Genomic DNA, 22,370 nt, shown 5'->3' on the forward strand with positions numbered 1-22,370 from the left:
TGAAATTCAGCGGATTCCATCAAAAAGTTGTTCAATAAAAATCGGGTCTACCTGCAGCTCCACCTATTCTTTTTTCTCTCAAACTCTTGTTTTCTACTGCTGCCTTGTGTCTTACATTCCCACACTACAATACAGATTCGGACGGTTCGGATATAAAAAATGGGATTTCCAAATCGGGGAGTGGATCGAGGAACACGTTCAACAAACATACACTGTATTGGGTAGGGGAGTCGGTTTGCTTGTTCCGACATGAGAATCTCGAGTTACAACTCGCAAAACCAATTAAATCTTCTCGCAGACAGTAACTGATCCCCGTGGTGTAAATTTTGACCTATTGGTGTTTGATCTGATCACTTCGATGATAACAGAAAATATATAAATATGTAGCTAAGTTGGAGAGTACGGTAGGTTACGGTGTGATCGCGGTGAGATATCAGGTGATTATAAACTATATAGTTTAAGTAAGCCCAAAGCCCAATAGCGGCCTGAATATACCTCGTTTTTAAAGAAACGTTTTAAGTTACTTCAGAATGAAAAAAAAACAGTCTAGAAGTATTGGGAATTAAATTTTCGAGTGGCAGTTATATTAAAAAAAATAAACCGATGTGTATAATTTTCATTGAGTTTTGCCCTACTTTGTGAACTTCAACACTTCTAAATATGTATGAACAATTTTGTGCAATTTGGCATTCGGAGGAACTACTGTATCTGAAATCGTGGCAGGACCCAGCCAAGAGAAGTAGTGTGCGCCTTTAAAGTGATACTTCACTTTTCATGAAGTTAAGAATATCCGCAATTTAGCAACGTCGATTATTGAACAATAAACGTTTGTAGACAGTTTTAAAAGCAGAAAATTATCTTGGTCTATATTAATGAGAGAACTCTACAAAAATCAGTATCCAAAATTTAAAAAAAACTTTGGCACAGAAACGAACAAGCAATCGTAATAATCAATTATTACGGAAAGGAATACGAAGAAGCGGCGAGAAATGTGCTGCAATTCGGTTTTGAACGTTTTAGCCGAATTGCAAATAAATTACGCGAGACGAGACCTCCTCCTTTTGCTCCGGCGGCTTGAACGGTGCCCGCAACCTGAACCTAAACAGCCTAAGCACATAAACGGCACGAGAATTGTCTCGTTGAGAATTATGAGACCAGAGGACACAGTTCATATTTATATTTTTAGCGGAGAAAAATTAAATATTCAAGCGAGGAAGGATGATTTTAGAAGGTCAGAAGGGATTGGAGATTTGAATAAACAAATGAAAAGTGTCAGATCACATAGAGACTAACACGTCTGGATTTTAATGTGCTTTTTTTTGGGACGAATACATATTCACAAAAGGAAATAGAAGAAAAATCAGTGAATACAAGTAAAAAAGTGTGAAGAAACTGCCCGGGCGGTTGGCAGAAGAATGAAGATCGATTAGTGTCCGTACTTTTGGAATTCCCACTCACGATTGTCCAATGGGCATACCTGAAAAGATAGAATTAGAAAATGTGTAAGCTTTTTGAAATGCTAGTTACGAGTACTTAGTAATTGAAAAAAATTAAATTTTCAAAAGTTGTTTAACAAAAATGCATGCGGCAGGCTTCTGTTCCGCTTTGACATTTGAATAAATATCATTTTTTCAAAAATAAGCACGTTTAAAAGCAACCTACCTGTCGTGTCTTCAGCCAACGAGAAATGCAATGGAAGTGGAAAGCGTGATTACAGTTTCCCCATGCAACGGTACACTCATCCTTGAGCCCGGCTGCTTGATTCGCTTGGCACTCGATGCACAGATCCATGATGTGATTGCGGCAAATAGCGCAGTTGTCGACCTGAATGTCCCAGGCCCAAAGTGCGACGGCACTCCATTTCTTGACCTTAAATTGCACTATGTTTGTTAAAGCATGTAACATTGTATCTGTGTTACCTCGAAACGCTTCTTAACTGTCTGATTTGTGGCCTCCTCGACCTCCATAGCTGTGCTGTCGCTTGCTTGGGCCATTTCTGGAAAAAATACAAATGAGAATAACAGTAATCATTTCAAAATAAGAGCGCAAAAGTAGCATTGATGATATAATGAAATACTTAATATTGAACATGTTTATGCATACTATAATACTATAAGCCTAAACTAAATAGAGGATATGATTGATAAAATTGTTGTATCAGATTTTATGAAAAATTGTACCCTAGAACAAGTGATTCACGAACCTAATACAACATTGTTGTACAAAGCCGCCGATAGAAAATGAGGAAACATGAAGGACTTGACATTATTGCTAATATGTATTGAAAAAGGAGATACGCTGTTGTAAAATAAATAAAATGAAATCAGACTGAGCAACACTGCCGAAATTCTTTCGAAAGAATCATCAAAAACGCTTGTCTGCACACACCAGACGCTACGCGCATTTGCGTACACCGTACTCACCTATTTTCTGTCTTCACGCTTTCGCTTTCTTTTTAAAATTTACTCGTCGCGTCTTATTTCTTGCCGAAACGAACAAAGAAGAACAGGTTAAAAAGAAAAATTGTATTTAACAAAAATAAACCGTATCAGTTAGTATTTTAACAGTAATTCTAACAATTGGGACGATGAGAAAACAACTTTTAAATCGTTTCAAGATATTTATTCTGGCAAATCCGTGTATCCAATTCTCTTTTTCTTTCGCTCCGGAAAACATTTTTCAGTAATTTCTTTCAGCTTGTTTCCTAGATTTTTTCGATAGTCAATAACCATGTCGCAGTCGATGGTTCCGTCGGGTCTCTCGTGATGGCTTTTTATGTGCTTGATCACATCAGATTTTGCAATTGTCTGCCATTTTCTGTGACAGATTCCGCACTCGTAGAGCTCATATTTTCCGTGACGCGTATTTGCATGATACACCATGCTTGATCTTTGTTTGGAAACAACGTCTCCACAAAGAGAACATTGAATTTGTTGCTTCGGCTTGATCGGACCACCGCCATCAGATGCTCCCTCGAATGAAGGACCGGCTCCACGTTCTTCTTCGTGACGTGCCAGAGTTTCGTCTGAATTAAATCCAAATGAGTGGGAATCATTATTATGTGTAAGTTTACCTAGAAAGGCATGATAAGCATTATCTACGAAGACAACAGGAGAAGATGACTGAATAGGTGTGCCAGTTGCTTCTGAGTTTTCGACTTTGACTCTGTTCTCCACTGTGCTTGACACCGCATCGCTGATTTTCCCTTCAATCCGCATAGATCGACTCATTGCAATGCACCGTTCGAGCTTTTGGGTCAGTTCCTTCTTTTTCATACTCAACTCCGGTGTGTAGCGATATTTTATCTGCAATTTAAATTATTGTTGAATTTTTTTTCTGCGTCTCTCAACATTGGAGACTTACAGAAAATTCGGTGAGTCCATGATCATTCATACAGTGACTGACAAGGGCGAATTCCGTTGGAAACTTAGCGTACTTACATTTTTCGCATCTAAAATAGTAAAGCTACGTTCACCACATATTAAAAGTTAAAGACTTACTCATATGGGCATATGTTAAGATGATCACTAGCAATGTGTGCTTCGAGATCTTCCAGTGTGTTGTAGGCCTCAGTTTGAACGCAATCTAGACATCCCAGTAGTCGGTTCATTTTTTGAATGTAATAAATATATTCTGCAAATTTAGTAATATAGATTTAGAAGCGAACGGTTAACAAAATGTGTTCGAAATCAACTGAAGACGCGTGGAAAAAGGAAAAGAATGGTGAGAAGAAGAAGGAAGGAAAATGGAGAGAAGGGGGTGGTTTTGTGTGTGTGAGGAGGAGAAGAAGGCCGGGCGGGCAATGGCCAGTCTCTTCCTCCTTTCTCCTTCCTTTCTTCTCCTCTTTCTTCTTTTTTCTTCTTCTCATCGCTCGGTTCGCGCTACATTGAAACGGAGAGAGAAAGGGAAAGAGAGAGGACAAAAATGCGACGACTCGTCTTCTTCCTATCTCTTTCTCTCTGCTGTGTGTGTGTGTGTGTTTTTGTGGCGATAGGAAAAAAAGAAAAAGGAGCGGGATGGGCGGAAGAAAAGTGGGAAAAACTGTTGGAAAAATGAAAACGTGAGAGAACAGATATGAGTCAGATTTTTGTGAAAAATAATTAATTTTGAGATAAAAAGTTGATGGTACAAATACCATGACCATGCATGGCAGTCTCTTTTTTGTTGAAATTTTTGTTTAGAAAACTTATTTAAAACCAATTCTTAAGGAATATGCATTTTTTTTAAACACGAAATTCGCTTTAAACAGAGTACTTCCATTGGAAAATGTAAGGGAAATAAACGATAAAGCAGCCGAAGCTACCATAAACTTTTTTGCGCATCGAGACCAGTCCAAATCAATCCATGCGCCTTTAAGAAAGTATGCCAAAATCTTGTAAAATTAAGATACCATTTTTTCCTAGCAAGAATTTCTCGCTTTCTGATAATTAATTTGGTAAAAAATTCTAAAGCTTATCTGAAACCTTTCGTCTTATAATTTTACAGACTCGGTTTATATTTTATTTTGATAATTAAAAAATAATCAAGATTTTTCAGAGAAAAATGAACACACTGCGACGAATATCGACATGTCGATTCACAAGTAATACAGCGTCTTCAACTTCTTTGGAGTCTGCACCGGCTCCACTAAATCCAAAAGTTCAGAAAGCTCTGACTCCTGCCACGTTTTCAAATCCCAATCAGCTGGCTCGATACCTATCGAAAAAGGTTTTGGCTCACGCTCCAGGTCGATTTGTAGTGTTGGAAAAGCCATATGGATTGTCATGTGTTGGACAACTTCAAGAAAATGGTGGAGTATTTGGGAATAGTGTTCGAGATGAGAGAAAAACTGAAAAATGGGCTGGTACAATCAAAGCAAGGACTCAAGAACAAATGGGAGTAACAATTTCCGATTGTATCAAAGATTTGAGAAAGTTGCTCCGTGAGCCTCAGCTCAGTTTCTGTACAGGCTTAAAACGATACTTATCTGGTGCAATTGTTCTTCCATGTAATGAAAAGGATTCCAATATTCTGAAAGAATGTATCAGAAGCACTTCTTCAAATGTCGAACCCCCTTTTATGTATAATGCCTTGTAAGTTTTATCAATTTCTAAAGTTTAATTTTAGTATTTATTATTTTAAAGTTCAGAGCAATCACAATTGGAAGACCTGAAAAGAGCAGTGGAGTCATAACTGGATTTGCCACGTTTCGGAATGTCGGAAAGCACAAAGAGTACATTTTCGAAGAAAGAAAAACAACGAAACGGGCAAAAACTGGAAAATACGCTGTAGAAGGACATATGAGCTATCGAGTACTGGACACAAAAAATGGAATTTCATTGATCGACTTTTCAGTAAATAAATGTAAATTAACCAAAAATCTTCCGAAAAAAATCATCTTGGTATATTTAATTTCAAATTAAAAAGTACGACGACGCTGGGTTTTTAGATAACAAATGTTTGAATACATATTATTTTTGTATTGAATATTATATTTCTTCAGTTGCTCGTCATCTCCCACGACTGATGCTAACTCAGATGTCTTGTCCGATCCTCGGAGACACTATCTACTGGAGACGTTTGGCCGACGTGGATGGAGTTCCTGAACTTATCAGCGCGGGAAACATGGGGCATAGAATTGTAAGTCACCAAAGTTATTTTGTAAAGAAAAAAACTTGAATCTTATTCAATCTTACAATAAGAATTGAACTTTTAAATCTTAAAAAAATGTATATCTTAAATACTATCAAAATCAATCTGTATTGTACTGTTTTACTCCCCATATATTTGCAAAATAAGTTTGACAAAACTGGAAAGTTGCCATGTTTTTCTAAAATGACTATTATTCCAGTTCATCCCACCTCATCTTTGTTCGACGCTCGAAACTTCAAATCGAAGTCTACTCACTTCACTTCCAATTTATTGCCACGTGTACAACACAATTTTCGAAGACGTCGGTGGTCATGAAGCACATGGTCTCGTTGCAGCTGCGAAACCACCGGGTATAAACTTTTTTGATTTGCAAAATCTGAAGCTTCCTATATTTTTAGCTCATTTCATAGCAATGCTCGATCTACTTGGTCTTCGTCATGCTTATAAAGATTTTATGAATAGATCTGAAAAACCTTCAGAAGACTCATCGTCTTCAACATCACGAACATCGGGAGATGTCGTATTTTAGGATCTCAAATTTTATTAGTTCAGTTATTGTAAGAAATCTTGTCAGTTTTTTGTTGTTGTCTGTTGCTCTTTGTTAACTAATAAAACGCAATTTTTCTTGACGTCGCTCTGCCATAAATTTTCAATCATCTTCTCTTCTCTTTCTACTGCTGCCGTTGCACCCTGGGTTTGAAAAATTTCTCTTTCATCCCGTTGCAATGGTTTACGGATTACGGTAGATGTCTCGGTTCAGTTTGAAACGTTAAACAGTGTATTGAAATTACGATTGGCATCGGATTTGAACTTTCAGGTACTGATGGAGACATAATTTGAATAGATATTTCTAGAAATGAAAACCTTGCAGTTGAATATTTGAATTGAAATATTGGATATCAAGAAATTACAACATTTAAAAAAATCAAATCAAAATGGCAAAACATTCAGAGAAATGAGTTTGCTTGTATTACTTGGTTTTAAAGGCGCATGACTCTTTGAGATTACTCTATTGAAAATTTTTGAAACGTGAGAATTTCTAGTTCGCAAATTCGTAATAAATTTGATTAAAAAATATGTTGAATGTATCTAATTCACAGTTGCAATATTTTTTCTTACTATTATTTTCCATTGTATCTGAAAAATTAACAAGTTTCTCATTTTCATTACTACATAGTCATCGTGAAATTTCAAACACTAAATATATTTTTTCCAAGTAATTTTTGATTCCAATTCTTAATTATATTGATGAACAGATAGTTATTTTTGGGCCAGGAAAATAAAATTCAATGTAGCAATATATATTTGCATCAACGGAGCTCAACACCATTATATATCCTTATTTTCCCTGAATTGCCTTTATTGTGCTCGGTTGTAGCTACACTTGTAGACCCACGTCATCTGTCCACACCGCCTACTCGTTTGATCTTCTTTCCCGCGCATTCGATCTCTAAGTCACTCAATCTCCTATGCTATTTTAGTGAATCACGCACATGCAATAGCATTTGCTCACAATTGCAGACACTCAGTTACTGTGAGACAGGCAATATAATGGCCCTTCGGGATATCGAGTGTTGTCTAGAATGAGGTAAGTTGTGAGAAGATAGGAAGACAACGAAGTAAGATAAAGGAATTGTATTTGACTAAAAAATGAAATATCAATTTGATAAAAATATGTTTTGAAACTGTAAATTAATTTAATACATTGTTTTCTTTGACAGATCTTTGCATGTTCAATCAGTTTCTGATCTGAAACTTTCAGCTGAAAAGTATAGACGAATAAATAGTCAAATTTAAGTAAATTGATAATCTTAGATAGACCTAAAAAAGTAAAGTGAACCAATTCACGATTCGGTACGTTTCTGCCATAGAATACAACTCATTTCTTAAAATGATATAGAACAATACTTTAAAGAGTTATTCTAAAGAGTTCTAAGAGTTATTAAGAGATATTACTCTAAAGAGTTACTAAAGAGTATTCAATCTGAACCTTAAAGGAACATTAAAACTGAAGAAGATTATTTTGTTATTCGTTCTATCATTACTACAATCTTGCTCTTTTGATCTCTTGTCTCATGAGTATTTTGGTAGTTCAATCTGACAATTAACAAATTGTTATGCAGGATATTCGCAAATTTGGCAATCCTTATCATATCAATTACCGTCAAAGGTGGAACATACCATGTTTGAAACGAAATGAAGTCAATTGGAACATATAGAACGGTTACAGTATGCTCGATAAAGTATAATTTGATAAACTTTATTTTGTAAAACTATTGTATCAATCATCTACGGCATTAATCCTCAACCTTGAAAATAGATATGAAAGTAAAGTTGACAAGGCACAAAATTGGAACATAGTGATCGAAAATAAAGATATCTATTAATTGGAAATTGTTCGGCGAGGGGCTCTTCGAAACATTTACTGGGGTTTTATGAAAGTTTCTTCTAAAAAACATAATTTAAGATTGAGAGGTGCTCTCAATCAATTCAATATTTTCAAAGAAATAATCATATTCTGTGAAATCAACACTTAAATTATACATTTTTTCATATCTTTTAAAAAATGGAGTTGTATTTACAGGATTTAATGAGATTGTTGAGAGTGACGTCACTGACGAGCAGATATGTTTCAAACATGAACTAATTAGTTTCTAGTATAGTTTTGCCTAGTTTCTTATATATTAAGCAGAAACAACGGACCAGTTCTTCAGCTTCTGAGAGTAGATTATATCTTAGGAGCATACATGAGCACTGTATGTACCTTCTTTGTCTAACTTTCTTTGAGTATCTAAGTCTCTTCAGGTTCTATATCCATCATTCAACCAAATGACACTGCAGGGATGCCTATCTCCTGACTGAACCCACCAGTCGTCTCTTGCTCATATTCCTCCTACCTTCTGCTTCTATTTTCTCAGCGCATCTTGTCCACCTACAGTAGTAAATCTCCTCCCTTTCCTTACGTTGCATTATGAGATATCTCCCAATTTTTGTGTTTCTCGGATCATTTGGCTATACGGAAACTACATTAACAAAGGAACTTATCAAAGATGCAGCTGAGAAATGCTGTACAAGAAACCGTCAAGAATGTTGCATTGAAATTATGAAATTTGGGTGAACCGCTTTTACGAGCACGAACAATGCGATAATCGGTATAATTTAGAACCCCAATTCGATGTGGTTATGACAGGGATCCGAAGCTACCCGGATATGTCTACAAATGTCTTCAAAATGTGTTGTTTGCAAAAGAACCAAAGAAAAAGATTAACTTGGATGGTGAGCGTTTTTTTTTCAGGTAAAATTCTCCTCACAAGCCAAGATATCAAGTTTTGTTTATTCTTAAGAAATATAGGAAATGACTAATACGGTATGTACAAGTTAGTTTTAACTTGAGGAAAATCGAGAAACCGGTGGCATAGCGCCCGCCCGTGAGGTCATTGATTGGCCGGAGGCAGAAAGACCACACGCATTGAAAAGTCACAATATCTTTTCTGCCTCTTTCATTCGTATACTCTTTGGAAATTTTCAATAATTTTGAACATTTTTTTTTTAATATTCTTGCCTCAAATTGTTTTGAAAAAAATCAAAGTAAATCATCAGAGGCTTCTCTGATTTCAAAATAATAGTTAGAACGTAAGTAAAGAGAGAGCGTTTGAAATTTTTCATGAGTAAGATTATTATTACTACTTATCTTTAACTATTTGAAATTTAAAAATGGCATGCAATGTATGGGAGAAATATTTGAAGAAAGCGCCCAAGACTTCAAGAATATCTGAATTTGAGGAGTTATATCACAAAAACTGAGCCTGCAACCTATACTAAAAAGTATACCAAAACAAAGATAAAATTAAAGTCTTTGTTTCTGAGTATTTATTATCATTTGAAAAATTATTTAATAACACGTAAAACGTCTTCAAACTAACCCCAATTTAGAATGTTCGCGCTCTCTCTTGCTGAAATCAATTATAACTATGATAGAATGATTATTCGAATAATTCATAAGGGCTATTATTTTTTCACTTTAAATTATAAAACGAATACTTTACCAATTTTGAAACAAAGTTTCTGCCAATGTGAAATTAAACTGGAAATTGAAGTTTCACCGCTAAGTTCGAAAGCAAATGTTGGGCATTTCCATAATCCGAGTTACAGCAGAACGAGATGTTATCATATAGTAAAAAAATTGTTCAAACATTTTTCGATATTTTAGAAATTAGAAAAAATGCAGTACGATGACGTAGACAATGGTAAGAGGAGGAAGATAGTGCGTATGTGTGCGCAGAGAGGTACAAGGCTTCGGGCATTGGGCAGTCGCCACCATACGCTCGATCGATATATTCAAAGTCGGTCAGGCTTTTAACAATTTGAAGCTTACTGATATCAGTAAATTTGTGATAAATGTCAAGGATACCGTGTCTTTGAAGCAACTTAAGCTCTCTATAGTTTCCTGATTTGATTTCACTTCAACATACTACATTTCCAGTTATTGATAACACTTATCAACTAGCATTTAAACATTTTCTCATATCTATAATAATGTTTGATTTCCTGTAAATAGTTTCCTCTTCCATTTCGAATTGTAATATTTCCCTCAATAACATTGGAACCTTGTTCAACTAAATAGGGATCACTTTGACAACACCTAAAGCATCTACAAAAAATTTTTGGTAATGTAACAACCAAGTTTTCTAAAAGAATTTGACATGCTCTATTTGTTAGAAAAACTTTTTGATTATGTTTCAGGCTCAGTTTTTGAGATATTCAACTCTAAAGTTGCAACTTGTTCTAGGTGGTCCGTTCAATTGTCCTAGGGTTGTGCAGGCAATTGGTATTGCGCAGGGAGAATAGACGGACCCTTGTGTCTTGCGTACCACCTGTCATCATGTTTCGAGAGTAGATATTCTTCAAACCCTCAAACTATTTAGAAATATATTTTTTAGCCTCAAAAAGTTACGTTTTTCGTTCAGAATTCTATTAGGGCTACGTTTTAACATAAGTTTTAAAATAGGCTTCTTTATTTGTTTTTGAGATATTCATGGCCAAAAAAAAACTTTACAGTATTGAATTTGGCTCTAATATTTTTCAATACTTGTTCTCTACAATGTTAAAAAAAAATTAATTTCGCCTACTCATTTGATCATTTAATAGATTTATGAAAACATAAAAATTATGATAACAATGTCTTTGAATTCTCTGATAATGTTCATAATTTGTTTTGATCTTTCTCGTGTTATCTCTCCAAGATAAAAGAGTGTTCTACTGCGAGCACTGATACCATATCTTTGCATGTTTATCCTTTTATCAGTTGACTCACTCTTTTGTTAGGTGTATTGATTAGATGGGAGACTCCCCTGCAACAATTGTCCTACAGGAGCAGAGCAGTTGCTTTTTTTCTTTTGACATCTTGCATTTTTCGTTAGAAAGAAAATATTTAAGTGCCGCCGGGAGCAATCTGTTTTATTTACAAATATATCAGAATGCACGGCATCAGCTAATAAATATTGAATAAGTATTTTCTTGTTCTCACCCCTGTACAGTTTGCTTTTCTATTCCTCATTACACCTCCCAATCCAGGTGTGCTTGGTCCTTCATCTTATTAGATCTGCCATACGGTATAGGAATTACGATCTACAGTCGTCATAAAAGAGTCCGCAATACCGTCATGTGTGTCGAGTTGCAACAAAAGAGTATATGGGAAATGAGAGACTACGGTAAATGAGAGATACCGTAGACGAGATATAATGTAAGAGAGTGGTAGATCAAATGAGATGAAAAACGCGTCGATTAGGTCCATCCAGGAGAAACTAGATTGCGTAGAGCAAACATAGCTGTTTTGACGGGAACAATGTTTTTTGAGACTACAAATATCATAGCTTCAGCTACATCTGAGGTTTTCAAATTTTTCTCGAATAGCTGATAAAGTGAAACTTCATAATGAAGGTAGATATCAGTGCTCAAATAATGTATACCGTATTCCCCGTTATTGTATTAGACCTTATTGTTCAATTTTACCAGCTTATATTTTAGTTAGCGTTTGTTCTATTCAAATATTGCCAATTGAGAAACTATTATTTCTTTTTCAATTGCTTGCAGTTAAAATTTATTGATATCTTTAAAATGAGTTGATAGTGAGATATAAAGCTTTCAATTAAAATAATGTGGTGCAATACTATTAGAGAAAATACAGTAATCTTACTAAACTAAATGCACGCGTGATTAAATCCAAAAAGTACAGAACTTAATTGGTTTATTTAGGTGCGTTCCCCTGAGCAGAAATTGTCTTAATATAAATTAATTTGAAAATCTGAAATTCGAGAAATTTCTACTTTCTGTAAAGTTGTGAATATTCACTAATTTTATTGATAATATGAGGTTTATAGAAAAACTTACAAATGCATTTGACTCACAGAATTGCTATAATTTTACGATTTCCCAGAAGAGACTTTCCCAAAAGAAATCGTTATTTTTGAGGGACAAATTGTCTTAATTATCGATCTATTATTTGCCTCTTCACACGTAAAACATGCCAACACCTGTCTCTTTTGACTCCGCCTCTCTGATTGCCCCGCCCATTTGCCCATCCCACGCCCTAATCTCATATTGTCTTTATTCAGACTCCGTGTGCTGCTCCGTGTTTGGCAACGACCAAAACGATTCTGGAAGAAGATGTGAGAATCGTTGCAAGAACCTCATGACCAGCCCTTCCATCGACGCTGCCACACGTCTGGACAGCATCAAAAGTTGCTCGCTTCTGGATAATGTACTGTATAAAGTGAGTTTTTGTTAACACAGAATTTCAGTTCGCCTATTCTAGTTAGACAAACGGGTAAATTGAAAATATTCGGTGCAATCTGTCTTATGGTTTTTTCAGCTCCTGCCTATTTCAGTACGTAGTCCTAATTTTTCCAGTTTTAAAGAAAGGATCCCTAGTTGACCAAAGCCAAGTTTAAAAATATTAAATTATCTCCAACTCTGTAAAAACGGCTGCGATTTGCAGACTTTTTCTTGGTCCAGGCAAACAATTTTGGAGTTCGTCCCATCCATTCCCTCGTCTATAAAATTCATCCTAAAACGGAGAAAATTAAAAAAAAAATTCAATTGGCAAGCGGAAAATCCGATAGTGGATAGATATCACCCCAAAAATTGTTCGCCTAGGTTGAGATACATTTTTGGAGCAGTGCGTCAGTCCAGGAACCACGTTTTTCAAAGATATCTCATTCGATATTCTAATCGTTCAATTCGAGTTAATCAAGTGTGTCATAAAACAAATTTATTTTTCAGTGTTTTGAGAAATGCCGGAGCCTCCGTAAAGATGGTATCAAAATTGAAGTGCTCCAATTCGAAGAATACTGCAATGCAACGTTTATCCAAAAGCGAACTTTCCGAGGAGTCTGAATCTGGGCTCATTAGCCTAAAACATCCCTAATCCGCCGTTGTCATTATGGCACTCTCCATCATGAGTGGTCCAATTTTTTCTTTTCTTTCTAAACCTTTTTATTTTATTTTTTGTAACACCTCTATGTCTACCTCTTAATCAAAGCTTTGAGCTTTACTCACTTTGAGTTATATTTTTAATCTTGTGTTCTCCTTATGTTGAAGAAAATTTTCGATACGCAACTTGTCATATTGTTGTATATATTTTTAATAGAATTTTTTGAAATGTCCTATTCTTATTGATTTCTTCTTAACATTCTCTTCAAGAATGTTTTCGGATGCGCTCAGATGTCATGAAGGCGCACTACGGTGCGGTCCTGATTTTATTTATTTTTTTTTTCATAAAAAATATATCTTCTCTTGTTGGTTTCTCCTAAAGTTGTCAAATATGAATATTCAAGTACTTTCTACGATCTTTTTTATTGAATAAATTGTTTTATCAACGCACAGAACCCATACGACATAATCAACAAAAAATGATAAGAAAGTGATTTTCGAACTACAAATTTTATCAATTTTTTTTCAATTCTCTGCTTTCTAACAAATTCTAAATTTTATTTGTAATTTTAGTTATTCAAACTGCAAAACGAGCAAAACTTTATTTCTTATCCGTTTTGAAAGATTAATAAACTAAATGTAATGTTGTTTCTCATATTCTGCTTGTTATTTTAAACTGAATAATGCTTTAGAGCTAGCAAGGAAAAATCAATCAATTCATTCGAAATTGATAAAATGGCCATTAAGGTTTTTTTTTAAATTTTATGTGTTAACACATGTGTTGGGTTTCATCATAAACTTGTACTTGGTGGAATTCAAACTATATAAGTTTAGATTTTTTGTAAATCAACACAAGTTACCAAAACTGTTCAGGCGTGATCCGAGTTTGAAGTATGGATTCTGCTAACTTAAGTTTAGAATACAATATAAGAATAAAGTTAAGAAAACAATTAACTCAAGAAATGCCGATGTTCTTAAAAGCAATTTTCAATGTTCAAGCCATAGAATTTAAGTACTTTTTTATTGACTCTCTGCTAAAAACCAAAAATGCAAAAACTTAACTGCCAAAATATGATTCTGATCTAGTTGTTTTCGGAATGACTACATTAAGCTCAAAAAATGCAATGTGAGAAAACCAAATGTCATTCTGAACTATTTTCAGATGTTCCAAACGTTTAATATCTACGGCTATACAATTGAAACTTATATTCAACTGACTACAAAGATGCAACTCGCTGAATTTTGAAACTCTCCATGATCTTAACAGAATTTTCTCGTATGACTAAGTAGAACAGAATAAAACAGAAATCTCACAAGTTATAGGGCACCTTCACTTACTGAAAAGCTGAAAAAAAAAGCGAAAAGAACTGTTCATGTTTGCCTGACGAATGACTATTAACAAATAAGCTTTTTTTCTCTTCTTCTTTCGACTCTCTTGCTCACATTTATCTTTGTTTAAATTTCAGGGCATTTGTCGTAATTCCACGAAATTTCAGATTTCAGCTGAAAAAAGTATTAGTGCTCCAGCAGGTGAATAAATTTATAAGAAACATGTTTATATTATTTTATTTTCAGAACAGAGCAATGAACAGTTTCATCCTAATCAGGCCGAAGGCCCACTGTTACAGAATAATGGTAAGTTTGGAATTAAAAACGCAAACAGTTTCTTTGTGAATATTAAACTTAGCCTATTATTAGTTACGATAGAAGTCACAACATACAGTAACCAATCCTGTTTTTTCTCCTTTATCTTCCTAGATTACGTAAATATGAAATAGATTAGATTTAAAAAACTTCCAATTTGTTCGATGAAACGGTCCATAATCGTTTATAAATATTTTAAAAATCGAACCGAACGGCACACGCGTGTTGTTATTTTTATATATATAACCTAAAAAATAGAACTTTGTAATATTTTTACGTGTTCTTTTTCAAACTTTATCTGAACTGAAATGAAAGTTTATTTCAATTTCAGCGAAATGTATTGGAACGGGAATTCCAACAAATATCGTTTTTATATCAAGCTTGATAATGGTAGGGGATTTCAAAAGCTTTTTTATTTCCGAAAACGAAAAAACAAACTACTTTTAATATATTTGAACCAGTTTCAAGCCTACTGTACGGCTTTCAAGGGAGACGCACGATAGCGCGCGATTGGGTGTCGCCCCGCGAACTATTTTTTGACGCATGCGCCTTTAAGTGTACTGTAGAAATTCTGCGATGAATTTTCACGCTTTTTTCGATTTCTCTCTTCATTTCCCTTCTATTGTCTTCCGTAGGGAATCAAAATCATACAAAGTTTTTAAAAAATTAATAAAATTTTGGATTTTGTAATCTGTTTTATCGTCTGGAATTTTTTTAAGCTTAGAAAAACTTAGTAAATTATGTAAAAGTTTCGAGATTGTTAGCATTTAACTTATTGATCATCTCACTATTGTTGATGAAATTTTTTGTTCAAACTTTTGATGTTTTCACTTTCTCCTCATCTCTTCCGTTTTTCTACAGAGATTTCTTGATCTCTCAACGGTGACTCAACATTTTTCATTCTATACAACTGTTCCCTCACTTTAAAAATTTCTATATCTCTATGATATAGTTTTTCTTTCGATTCATGTTCCAGTGTTAGATGTGAAACACTGCTTTTAAGCTTCACTGCTTTTTCAAAAGAGTAGTGGTCTTCGAGCATCAACACATGCGTTTCTCTTGTTTCTCTCCTTTGGCCGAGGTCGTTGTATTTTTTGTTTGACCTGGCGAGTAAAAGAGAGACAACGTTTCATTGCTTTCTCTGTTCCTGTTTTTCATAGATTATCACGTCGTTCTTGTTCCGACAATACAAAAAAGTCACCGTTCAAACTAAAACCTACATTTTTGAATAGATGCTCTATATTGAGAACTACTTAAAACTCTTGTTTTCTGGTCGACATCGATTTTTTTTTGACGAGGCAAACCCCGACCATTGCAAACAATAGAGACGCAGATATCCAAAGCCTTGGTCAGTTTACTGCGTCTCTTCTCTCAACGAGATCTCATCACAATTGCCCGATGCTGCATTCTCGTGAAAGTGAAGAAGACGTGCCATTCTGTTGCGAAATCACACGTCTTCTTCTTCCACTGCATTTTGGTTTTTCTACTTATTTGAAGTCTAGGCATGAATGAGAAAGATAATACCCGTCTCAGTTTTCGAACGAAGAACGTTGAGCGTATTTACTTTCCTATCGACAAATATGAGTACATTCGTTCTTTCTGCTCGAACGCTAAAAATTCGTGCTCTAGCAACACCAGAAAGTACCGGAGTTTGAGTTATTTGTAACTGCATCTGAAAATCTTTCTATAATATTTTGTCTTCTTAAAAATCCGAGCACCAGTATAAAACACACAATTTTAATACTAAATCTGTAGAAGCTCATCTTTTTAAACTAAAATATGACAAATTCTTCATTCCTGAAAACAATCAAATTATTTTCATCTTCTCAACCATTCTAATCCTTCAATCTAGATATGACTTTCCCTCTAAGCCTTAAAATAATCTTATTTCTTCCTATAACTGACGCACATTTCTCTAGCTACTAGAATTTGTCTGAAAACAGACGAGAAATTCCCCTCGTGAGCTGGAGAACCATGTTTCCATGGAAACTCGAGTAATGTGATAAACAACTGGGACTTTTTAAATTGCCATTTCCATGAAATTCTATACTTTTTTGCTTCTATCTCACTTGTTGACTACATTTTATTCTTGTATTTTCGTTTCAATAATATTATTTAATTCCAGATATGTCGTACAATCAACAGCCATACAACCCGGCTTATCAGAATCCCTACCCCAATCAAGGCCCTCCGCCACCAGGATTCAATACAGGCGACGGACAAAATCAAAATCAAGGTGAGAGATTTTTTAAAAACAAAATAAAAAAGTCAGCGATATCAGAAGTTAGACATAAATTAAGAATATTTTAACTTCCAAAATAAATAAGTAAAGAAGATATCGAAACTTTTAGCAACTAGCTCTTCGATCAATAAATTTGATCATTTTTTAATTGTATTTTTGTAATGTGACGTCATTAATCGAAATACCAAAGGAAACCCGAAAAAAAATCGACAAAATTTGTTAATGCGCAAGGTGGATTTTTTTCAAAAATTTTACATTGAAACGTATTAAATTATATTTTCACAACTAACTGTTTTAAAACGATTCAAAACCTCAATATTCTTAAGGTGGAGCCTATTTCTCACCACCGCCACCAATGCACGGAGCTATGTTCAATCAGATGGAAAATGGGCAACACGGTGGTGGAGACAATCCAGATGGAAAGTATTCATTCCAATTTTCTGATAAGACTGTCCGCGCTGCTTTCGTTCGAAAAGTTTTCAGTTTGGTCTTTATCATGGTAAGTAGTACTTTCAAAAAGTTTTAAATCTATTTTCAAAAAATTTTAGCTTTGCATCGTTGCCGCAGTCACTGTTATCCCGTGGGTTCATGATGATACGATGAGAATGGTCCGCAGAAATTCGGCTCTCTACCTTGGGTCCTAGTATGTACATAAATTGAAATCTTGATTAATATTTAATATTTCCAGTGTAATCTTCTTCGTTACCTACTTGTCATTGGTTTGCTGTGAAGGAGTTCGTCGTAAATTCCCAGTTAATTTGATTGTCACTGGAATCTTCGTAAGTTCATTTTAATATAACAAGTTTCCCTTTATCAATCCAAAAATCGTTTTCAGACTCTAGCAACTTCAGTTATGACCATGGTCATTTCAGCTCATCATGATGCTAACGTGGTTCTTCTGGCATTGGCGATCTGCATTGGATGTACGTTCTCCATTGTCATTGTCGCCTCTCAGACGAAATTCGATTTGACTGCGTAAGTTTTTTTTTAAATCAAATCTTTTTTTCAAATGCTGTGCTAAACCTGCAATAAGCGGATTTATACTCTAACAAGCACCAATTTTCTGAAATTTAAGGTACCTAGGTTATTTAGTCGAATTTGAAACTAATTTTTAATATATTAAATATGTTCTGACAAGATGTACGCAGATTAATTTTTGTAAATAGCAAAATTGGCAAAAACTAAACTTAGTTCAGAAATTAGAATGATGACGAATAATTTATAACCACTGATCTTCAAAAAATATATCCGAAATACTAAATTTTCAGCCACATGGGATATATCTTAATCATCTCAATGTGCTTCATGTTCTTCGGACTTGTTGTCGTGATCTGCTCAATGTTCTTCAAGATCAAGTTCTTGATGATGGTATATGCTCTCGGTGGTGCTCTTATCATGATGCTCTACCTCTTCCTCGACGTTCAAATGCTGATGGGAGGAAAGAAATACGAAATCTCACCAGAAGAATATATTTTTGCTTCTGTTCAAATCTTCATTGACATTGTCCAGATGTTCTGGTTCCTTCTCAGTTTGTTCGGATCCAGGTAAGAAATTCATTGGGAAACTTTGAAATTTAGCTAGACATTCTCAATAAACCCTCTGGTTATTTCCAGAAACTGAATCTTCTATTTCTCTATCACATTTCGTGTGGTAAGGCGGTTGAGTTTGTGGTATTTCAAAAGGCACGTTTACTTTTTAGATTTTTTTGTGTCATTGTTCACTAACGCTGTATTAGTAACATTGTGCCAATTTAAATGAATGTGTATTATCGAAAAAATACGATCGCACAAATTTCTCATAATTTTTTTTTGATCTACGCTGTTGACTAGGCTCCTCCCCCAATCTTGTTGCCGCTGTTATTTTGTTGTGGCTGTCTTGTCGAAGGAAGGGGAGGAGCCTAGTCAACAGGGTAGATCAAAAATAAATTATGAGAAATTTGTGCGATCGTATTTTTTCGATAATATGTGAATCATTTGGTTGATAAAAGCAACAATTTTCAGTTTCTATGTTGTGAAAAGCTTTTTATCAACTTGTAAACCTAATTATTGTATTTTTCAGCGACTAAACAACGGCCTTCACCCGACTTCATCGATTCTCGATTCTTCAATTCCTTCTTCTTTTTCTGTTCTATACTAGATTCCATGCCTAATTTACACACTGGTAGTTCACTTTGTTCTTCTTTGCCTGTCCCCTGCTCTGTCCCTCACCCCGAAAAATTTCTAACAAAAAGAAACGAAAACTGCTGTTGTTTAAGATGTCTCGTTCGCTACTTTCCCGCTTAAACTCGTAATTATTTGTGAAATGAAACTTAATATATATTTTTGAATGAAATAAAACATGTATTTACAGCAAACAATAAAACATATAAAAATGTGAAAAGATCTAACGACCTCTTCCAAAGATGTTGAGAAGCATCAGGAAGATATTCAGAATGTCCAAAAAGATTTCCATCGCAGCAAAAATGTAATCTTCTGGTGATAATTCATATTTACGACCACCCATCAGAAGTTGTACATCAATAGCCAAATAGAACATCATTAAAAGAGCAGCAAGTCCAGAATAAACGGAATAAAGGAATTGCCAATTGAATGCCAAAGTGAAGATGAGTGCAAAGATTCCAAATGAGAAAAGAACCATTGAAAGCATGAAAGCGATTCCCATTTTGCTCGTCAAATCTGATTTCGTTTTCATCGAGAAAATAATGACTGATCCACTGCATACTGTGGTGATACATAGACAAATTAAAACTGATTGAACATTATAACAAGCAGTAACAAACATTGTCATGACTGCTGCCGAGAGAGTCTGAAATATACAATAATTTTAGATTTCCTTTTACGAAAATTAACACATGTTTCCAGCAATCCTACCGTAGCCTACCCTATCTCAAAGCACATTAAGAATTCTGAAATATCCAGAAAGAAATTGAAGTTATCTTGTCAAGAATGTTCATGGTTATACATATATTTTAAAGAAAAAAAACTATTGTCCACGAGGTGTCAGAGTGTCCCATGTCGGTTTGATCTACGTAGATCTACAAGAATTGCGGGAATTTAAACGCAGACTTCTCAACTGATTTCGCATCATTAAGAGCGTGCTGACGTCACATTTTTGGGAAACAATTCCCGCATTTTTGTAGATCAAGCCGTTATGGGACAGCCTGACACCACGTGATTTTAGTGGTTAAAATTAGGAAAATAGAATTTAAAGCGGCCCGGGACTCTCTAAAATAATGATTGCGTTTTTGGAATGTGATAGAACCTTACAATACGTTTTGTAACGTTTTTATTTTCTTCCTACTAAAAACCACTTTTTAAAAACCTTTTTACTTAAAAACTTACGAAAATAGTGAGAAGAATGATATTGACTGGAAATTGCCTTCTCAAATTACCACAGCAAGACAACGCAATTGCAACAACCAAAAATACAATTCTGAAATTTATATTATCATTCGAAGATAATCAAAACTCTATTGTAACTCACATCGCAATGAAATATACCCAAAAGTTGTTCTTAACCCAATCCTGAAACGGTTCTGATACCATAGGAATTACACAGAACGCTGCTGTGATGGCAAACTGAAAATGTGAAAAGTACAGGTTTGTTGAAAGTCATTTTGGATAAACTAACCATAATTGTGACAAGCATAAACACTTTTCTGACGAAGGCCGCCCGGACTGTTTGACTTCTGAAAATCAAAAAGTTTAAGATCTCCAAGTTTATTCAAAATTTTGTAACGTATGTGTTCGTTAATGTCTTTGTTTTTGGGAAAAAGAGAGGCACAGTCTTCCAAGGTATGTAGGCACGCCTAACATATACCTATATACTTAGAAGATAACCAAAAGTTTGCTTAAACACGTGAAAACTCGGAATTTAGGAGAAACTTTCTGGAAAAAAACATTAAAAGCTGCTGATTGCCAGCAAGTTTAAAAAAAAAATTGCCAATTTTTAACAGGAAGTTGCCCCTAAATTACTCTAATCAAATTATTTGATTTTTTAAATGTTTAACTAGGAAATTAGATGTTTTTCGTGTACATTGGCAGGTAGGTACGCATATAGGTACATAGTAGGAATAGGTCGCCTATAAAGCGATCATGCCTGTTTGTGCTTGTTTTTTCAGAAGCCTAAAACCATGTTTGGTCTGGAAAAGCCCAGTTATTTTGTATAAACAAAATAAACAATTAAGTGAATCAAAAAATATTAAAAAAATGTTTGCAACAATTTCGTCTAGGGTAACCTTCAGACTTTAAAAAATAATACTTACGAGAAATGCAAGTTGTACTTTCCATCTGGATCATCTTGAGCTGTTGTGGCTCCATATCCTTGCTCCATTCTGTTAACTGAAATGAACTTGAAATCAATAAATTAATAATCAGCAGCCTCAAAAAGTGGAGTGAGCGATTGGCAGTCCAAAATTTTTTGCCGATGACTAACAATCACGAGAGATGAAGAGACAGAAAGAGACTGCAAACGTTTATTTGCACATTGGAAATAGAAAATAGTGATGTGGAAATAAGAGTAAAAGAGAATGGAAATTCGAGAGCATTCCTGAATATAGGTACTTACTGAAGTATGTTACTTGATAGGGTATTATCTGAGTTCATGTGAAAATTGTTCTGAAGCAGTTATTAAACTAAAAATTTATCATTGATCATGATAATGTATGATAAATTCAGTTCAAAATTAAGGTAAACATCATTGACCCTGGGAAAAATGGAAAAAAGTATTGAGAAACTGTGAGCTCCGCGGAGCACAAATATTTGATTGATGATAGAGAGTTAGAAAATAATTCCCACATTTTTTATCATATAAAAAAGTTTGAAATTAGTGCATGCTTAAATATCTTGAAATTTAAGTTACTAAAACATACTTAAATATAGATTAAGCTTTCAGAAGGTATTCAAGTTGTAATTTTCCTTCAGAACAATTAATTTTTTAACCTTGAAAACAGTTGTTAAAGTTAGCAATGATTTCATAATATATCTAGAAAAAACCAAAAGAGAATGAAAAAAAGAGAAGAGAGAAAAGTAATGCAAAAACATGGAGTTGTTGACAAAAGGCTCGTTGATGTTTCTCTTCTGAATAACTACACCGGGCATAGTCACACGATTGAAAATGGAAAAATGAAATAGAATACGCAGTGACCGCCTTTTTTCATGTATGTTAATGTGAGTCATGAACTGGGTTTGATGAATTTTTCAGTTGCTACATGCTTTCTAGAATACCTAAATTTGAAATTACGTTGGTATATTAGCACTGGAAAATAACATTCATCAATTTTTTTTTAACTTTTAAAGTTGCTTAAAGCAAATTTAATAAATCTTTTGAAATCCTCTTATAAAAAGCAATAACTTAGGAATAAGTTCAACAAAGTGAGTTACCTGAAAGTCTTGCATTCCCTTAACTCTTCTTTGACAGCTCT

The 22,370-nt window shown here is 34.5% G+C and overlaps 6 protein-coding genes and 1 non-coding gene across 10 annotated transcripts; 4 read left to right on the forward strand and 3 right to left on the reverse strand.

Moving 5' to 3' along the window:
- Positions 1–1,159: 1,159 nt before the first annotated feature.
- rbx-1 (RING-box protein 1) lies at positions 1,160–1,996 on the reverse strand. The gene is made up of 3 exons (NM_073095.8): positions 1,920–1,996; positions 1,663–1,869; positions 1,160–1,477 (listed from the first exon to the last, which is right to left on the reverse strand). The coding sequence occupies exons 1-3, from the start codon at positions 1,992–1,994 to the stop codon at positions 1,427–1,429; spliced, it is 333 nt and encodes a 110-aa protein (NP_505496.1). The 5' UTR covers positions 1,995–1,996; the 3' UTR covers positions 1,160–1,426.
- Positions 1,997–2,512: 516 nt separating this feature from the next.
- ztf-9 (C2H2-type domain-containing protein) lies at positions 2,513–3,633 on the reverse strand. Its single transcript, NM_073096.6, has 4 exons — positions 3,501–3,633; positions 3,364–3,451; positions 3,074–3,305; positions 2,513–3,025 (listed from the first exon to the last, which is right to left on the reverse strand). The coding sequence occupies exons 1-4, from the start codon at positions 3,608–3,610 to the stop codon at positions 2,622–2,624; spliced, it is 834 nt and encodes a 277-aa protein (NP_505497.1). The 5' UTR covers positions 3,611–3,633; the 3' UTR covers positions 2,513–2,621.
- A 159-nt stretch (positions 3,634–3,792) lies between these two features.
- ZK287.11 lies at positions 3,793–3,866 on the forward strand. The gene has a single exon (NR_069216.1). It is a non-coding gene; the product is annotated as an Unclassified non-coding RNA ZK287.11 (non-coding RNA).
- Positions 3,867–4,535: 669 nt separating this feature from the next.
- Positions 4,536–6,259, forward strand: ZK287.7 (RNA_ligase domain-containing protein). The gene is made up of 5 exons (NM_073097.6): positions 4,536–5,072; positions 5,129–5,343; positions 5,483–5,619; positions 5,831–5,981; positions 6,030–6,259. Exons 1-5 carry the CDS (start codon positions 4,543–4,545, stop codon positions 6,158–6,160), a joined length of 1,164 nt encoding a protein of 387 aa, NP_505498.1. The 5' UTR covers positions 4,536–4,542; the 3' UTR covers positions 6,161–6,259.
- A 2,229-nt stretch (positions 6,260–8,488) lies between these two features.
- Positions 8,489–13,509, forward strand: her-1. Of its 2 annotated transcripts, NM_001029139.3 has the most exons (4): positions 8,489–8,745; positions 8,795–8,907; positions 12,246–12,403; positions 12,913–13,509. In NM_001029139.3, exons 1-4 carry the CDS (start codon positions 8,603–8,605, stop codon positions 13,024–13,026), a joined length of 528 nt encoding a protein of 175 aa, NP_001024310.1. In that variant the 5' UTR covers positions 8,489–8,602; the 3' UTR covers positions 13,027–13,509. The 2 variants fall into 2 exon arrangements, with proteins under 2 accessions (NP_001024310.1, NP_001024311.2); NM_001029140.5 differs by lacking the exons at positions 8,489–8,745; positions 8,795–8,907 and having other exon boundaries at positions 12,244–12,403; positions 12,913–13,508.
- A 1,019-nt stretch (positions 13,510–14,528) lies between these two features.
- xbx-6 (Protein lifeguard 1-like) lies at positions 14,529–19,301 on the forward strand. 3 transcript variants are annotated; one of them, NR_069217.1, is given in 9 exon segments: positions 14,529–14,592; positions 14,638–14,697; positions 16,832–16,942; positions 17,275–17,447; positions 17,497–17,591; positions 17,637–17,727; positions 17,784–17,923; positions 18,217–18,491; positions 18,493–18,814. NR_069217.1 is itself a non-coding variant. In NM_001392582.1 (8 exons), exons 1-7 carry the CDS (start codon positions 16,834–16,836, stop codon positions 18,566–18,568), a joined length of 891 nt encoding a protein of 296 aa, NP_001379309.1. In that variant the 5' UTR covers positions 16,830–16,833; the 3' UTR covers positions 18,569–18,598; positions 19,007–19,301.
- tag-120 (Transmembrane BAX inhibitor motif-containing protein 4) lies at positions 19,245–21,288 on the reverse strand. Its single transcript, NM_073100.9, has 5 exons — positions 21,213–21,288; positions 20,579–20,636; positions 20,432–20,526; positions 20,290–20,380; positions 19,245–19,753 (listed from the first exon to the last, which is right to left on the reverse strand). The coding sequence occupies exons 1-5, from the start codon at positions 21,278–21,280 to the stop codon at positions 19,331–19,333; spliced, it is 735 nt and encodes a 244-aa protein (NP_505501.1). The 5' UTR covers positions 21,281–21,288; the 3' UTR covers positions 19,245–19,330.
- Positions 21,289–22,370: the final 1,082 nt, after the last annotated feature.

This window comes from Caenorhabditis elegans, chromosome V (genome assembly GCF_000002985.6).
Source record: "Caenorhabditis elegans chromosome V".
Lineage (NCBI taxonomy): Eukaryota > Metazoa > Nematoda > Chromadorea > Rhabditida > Rhabditidae > Caenorhabditis > Caenorhabditis elegans.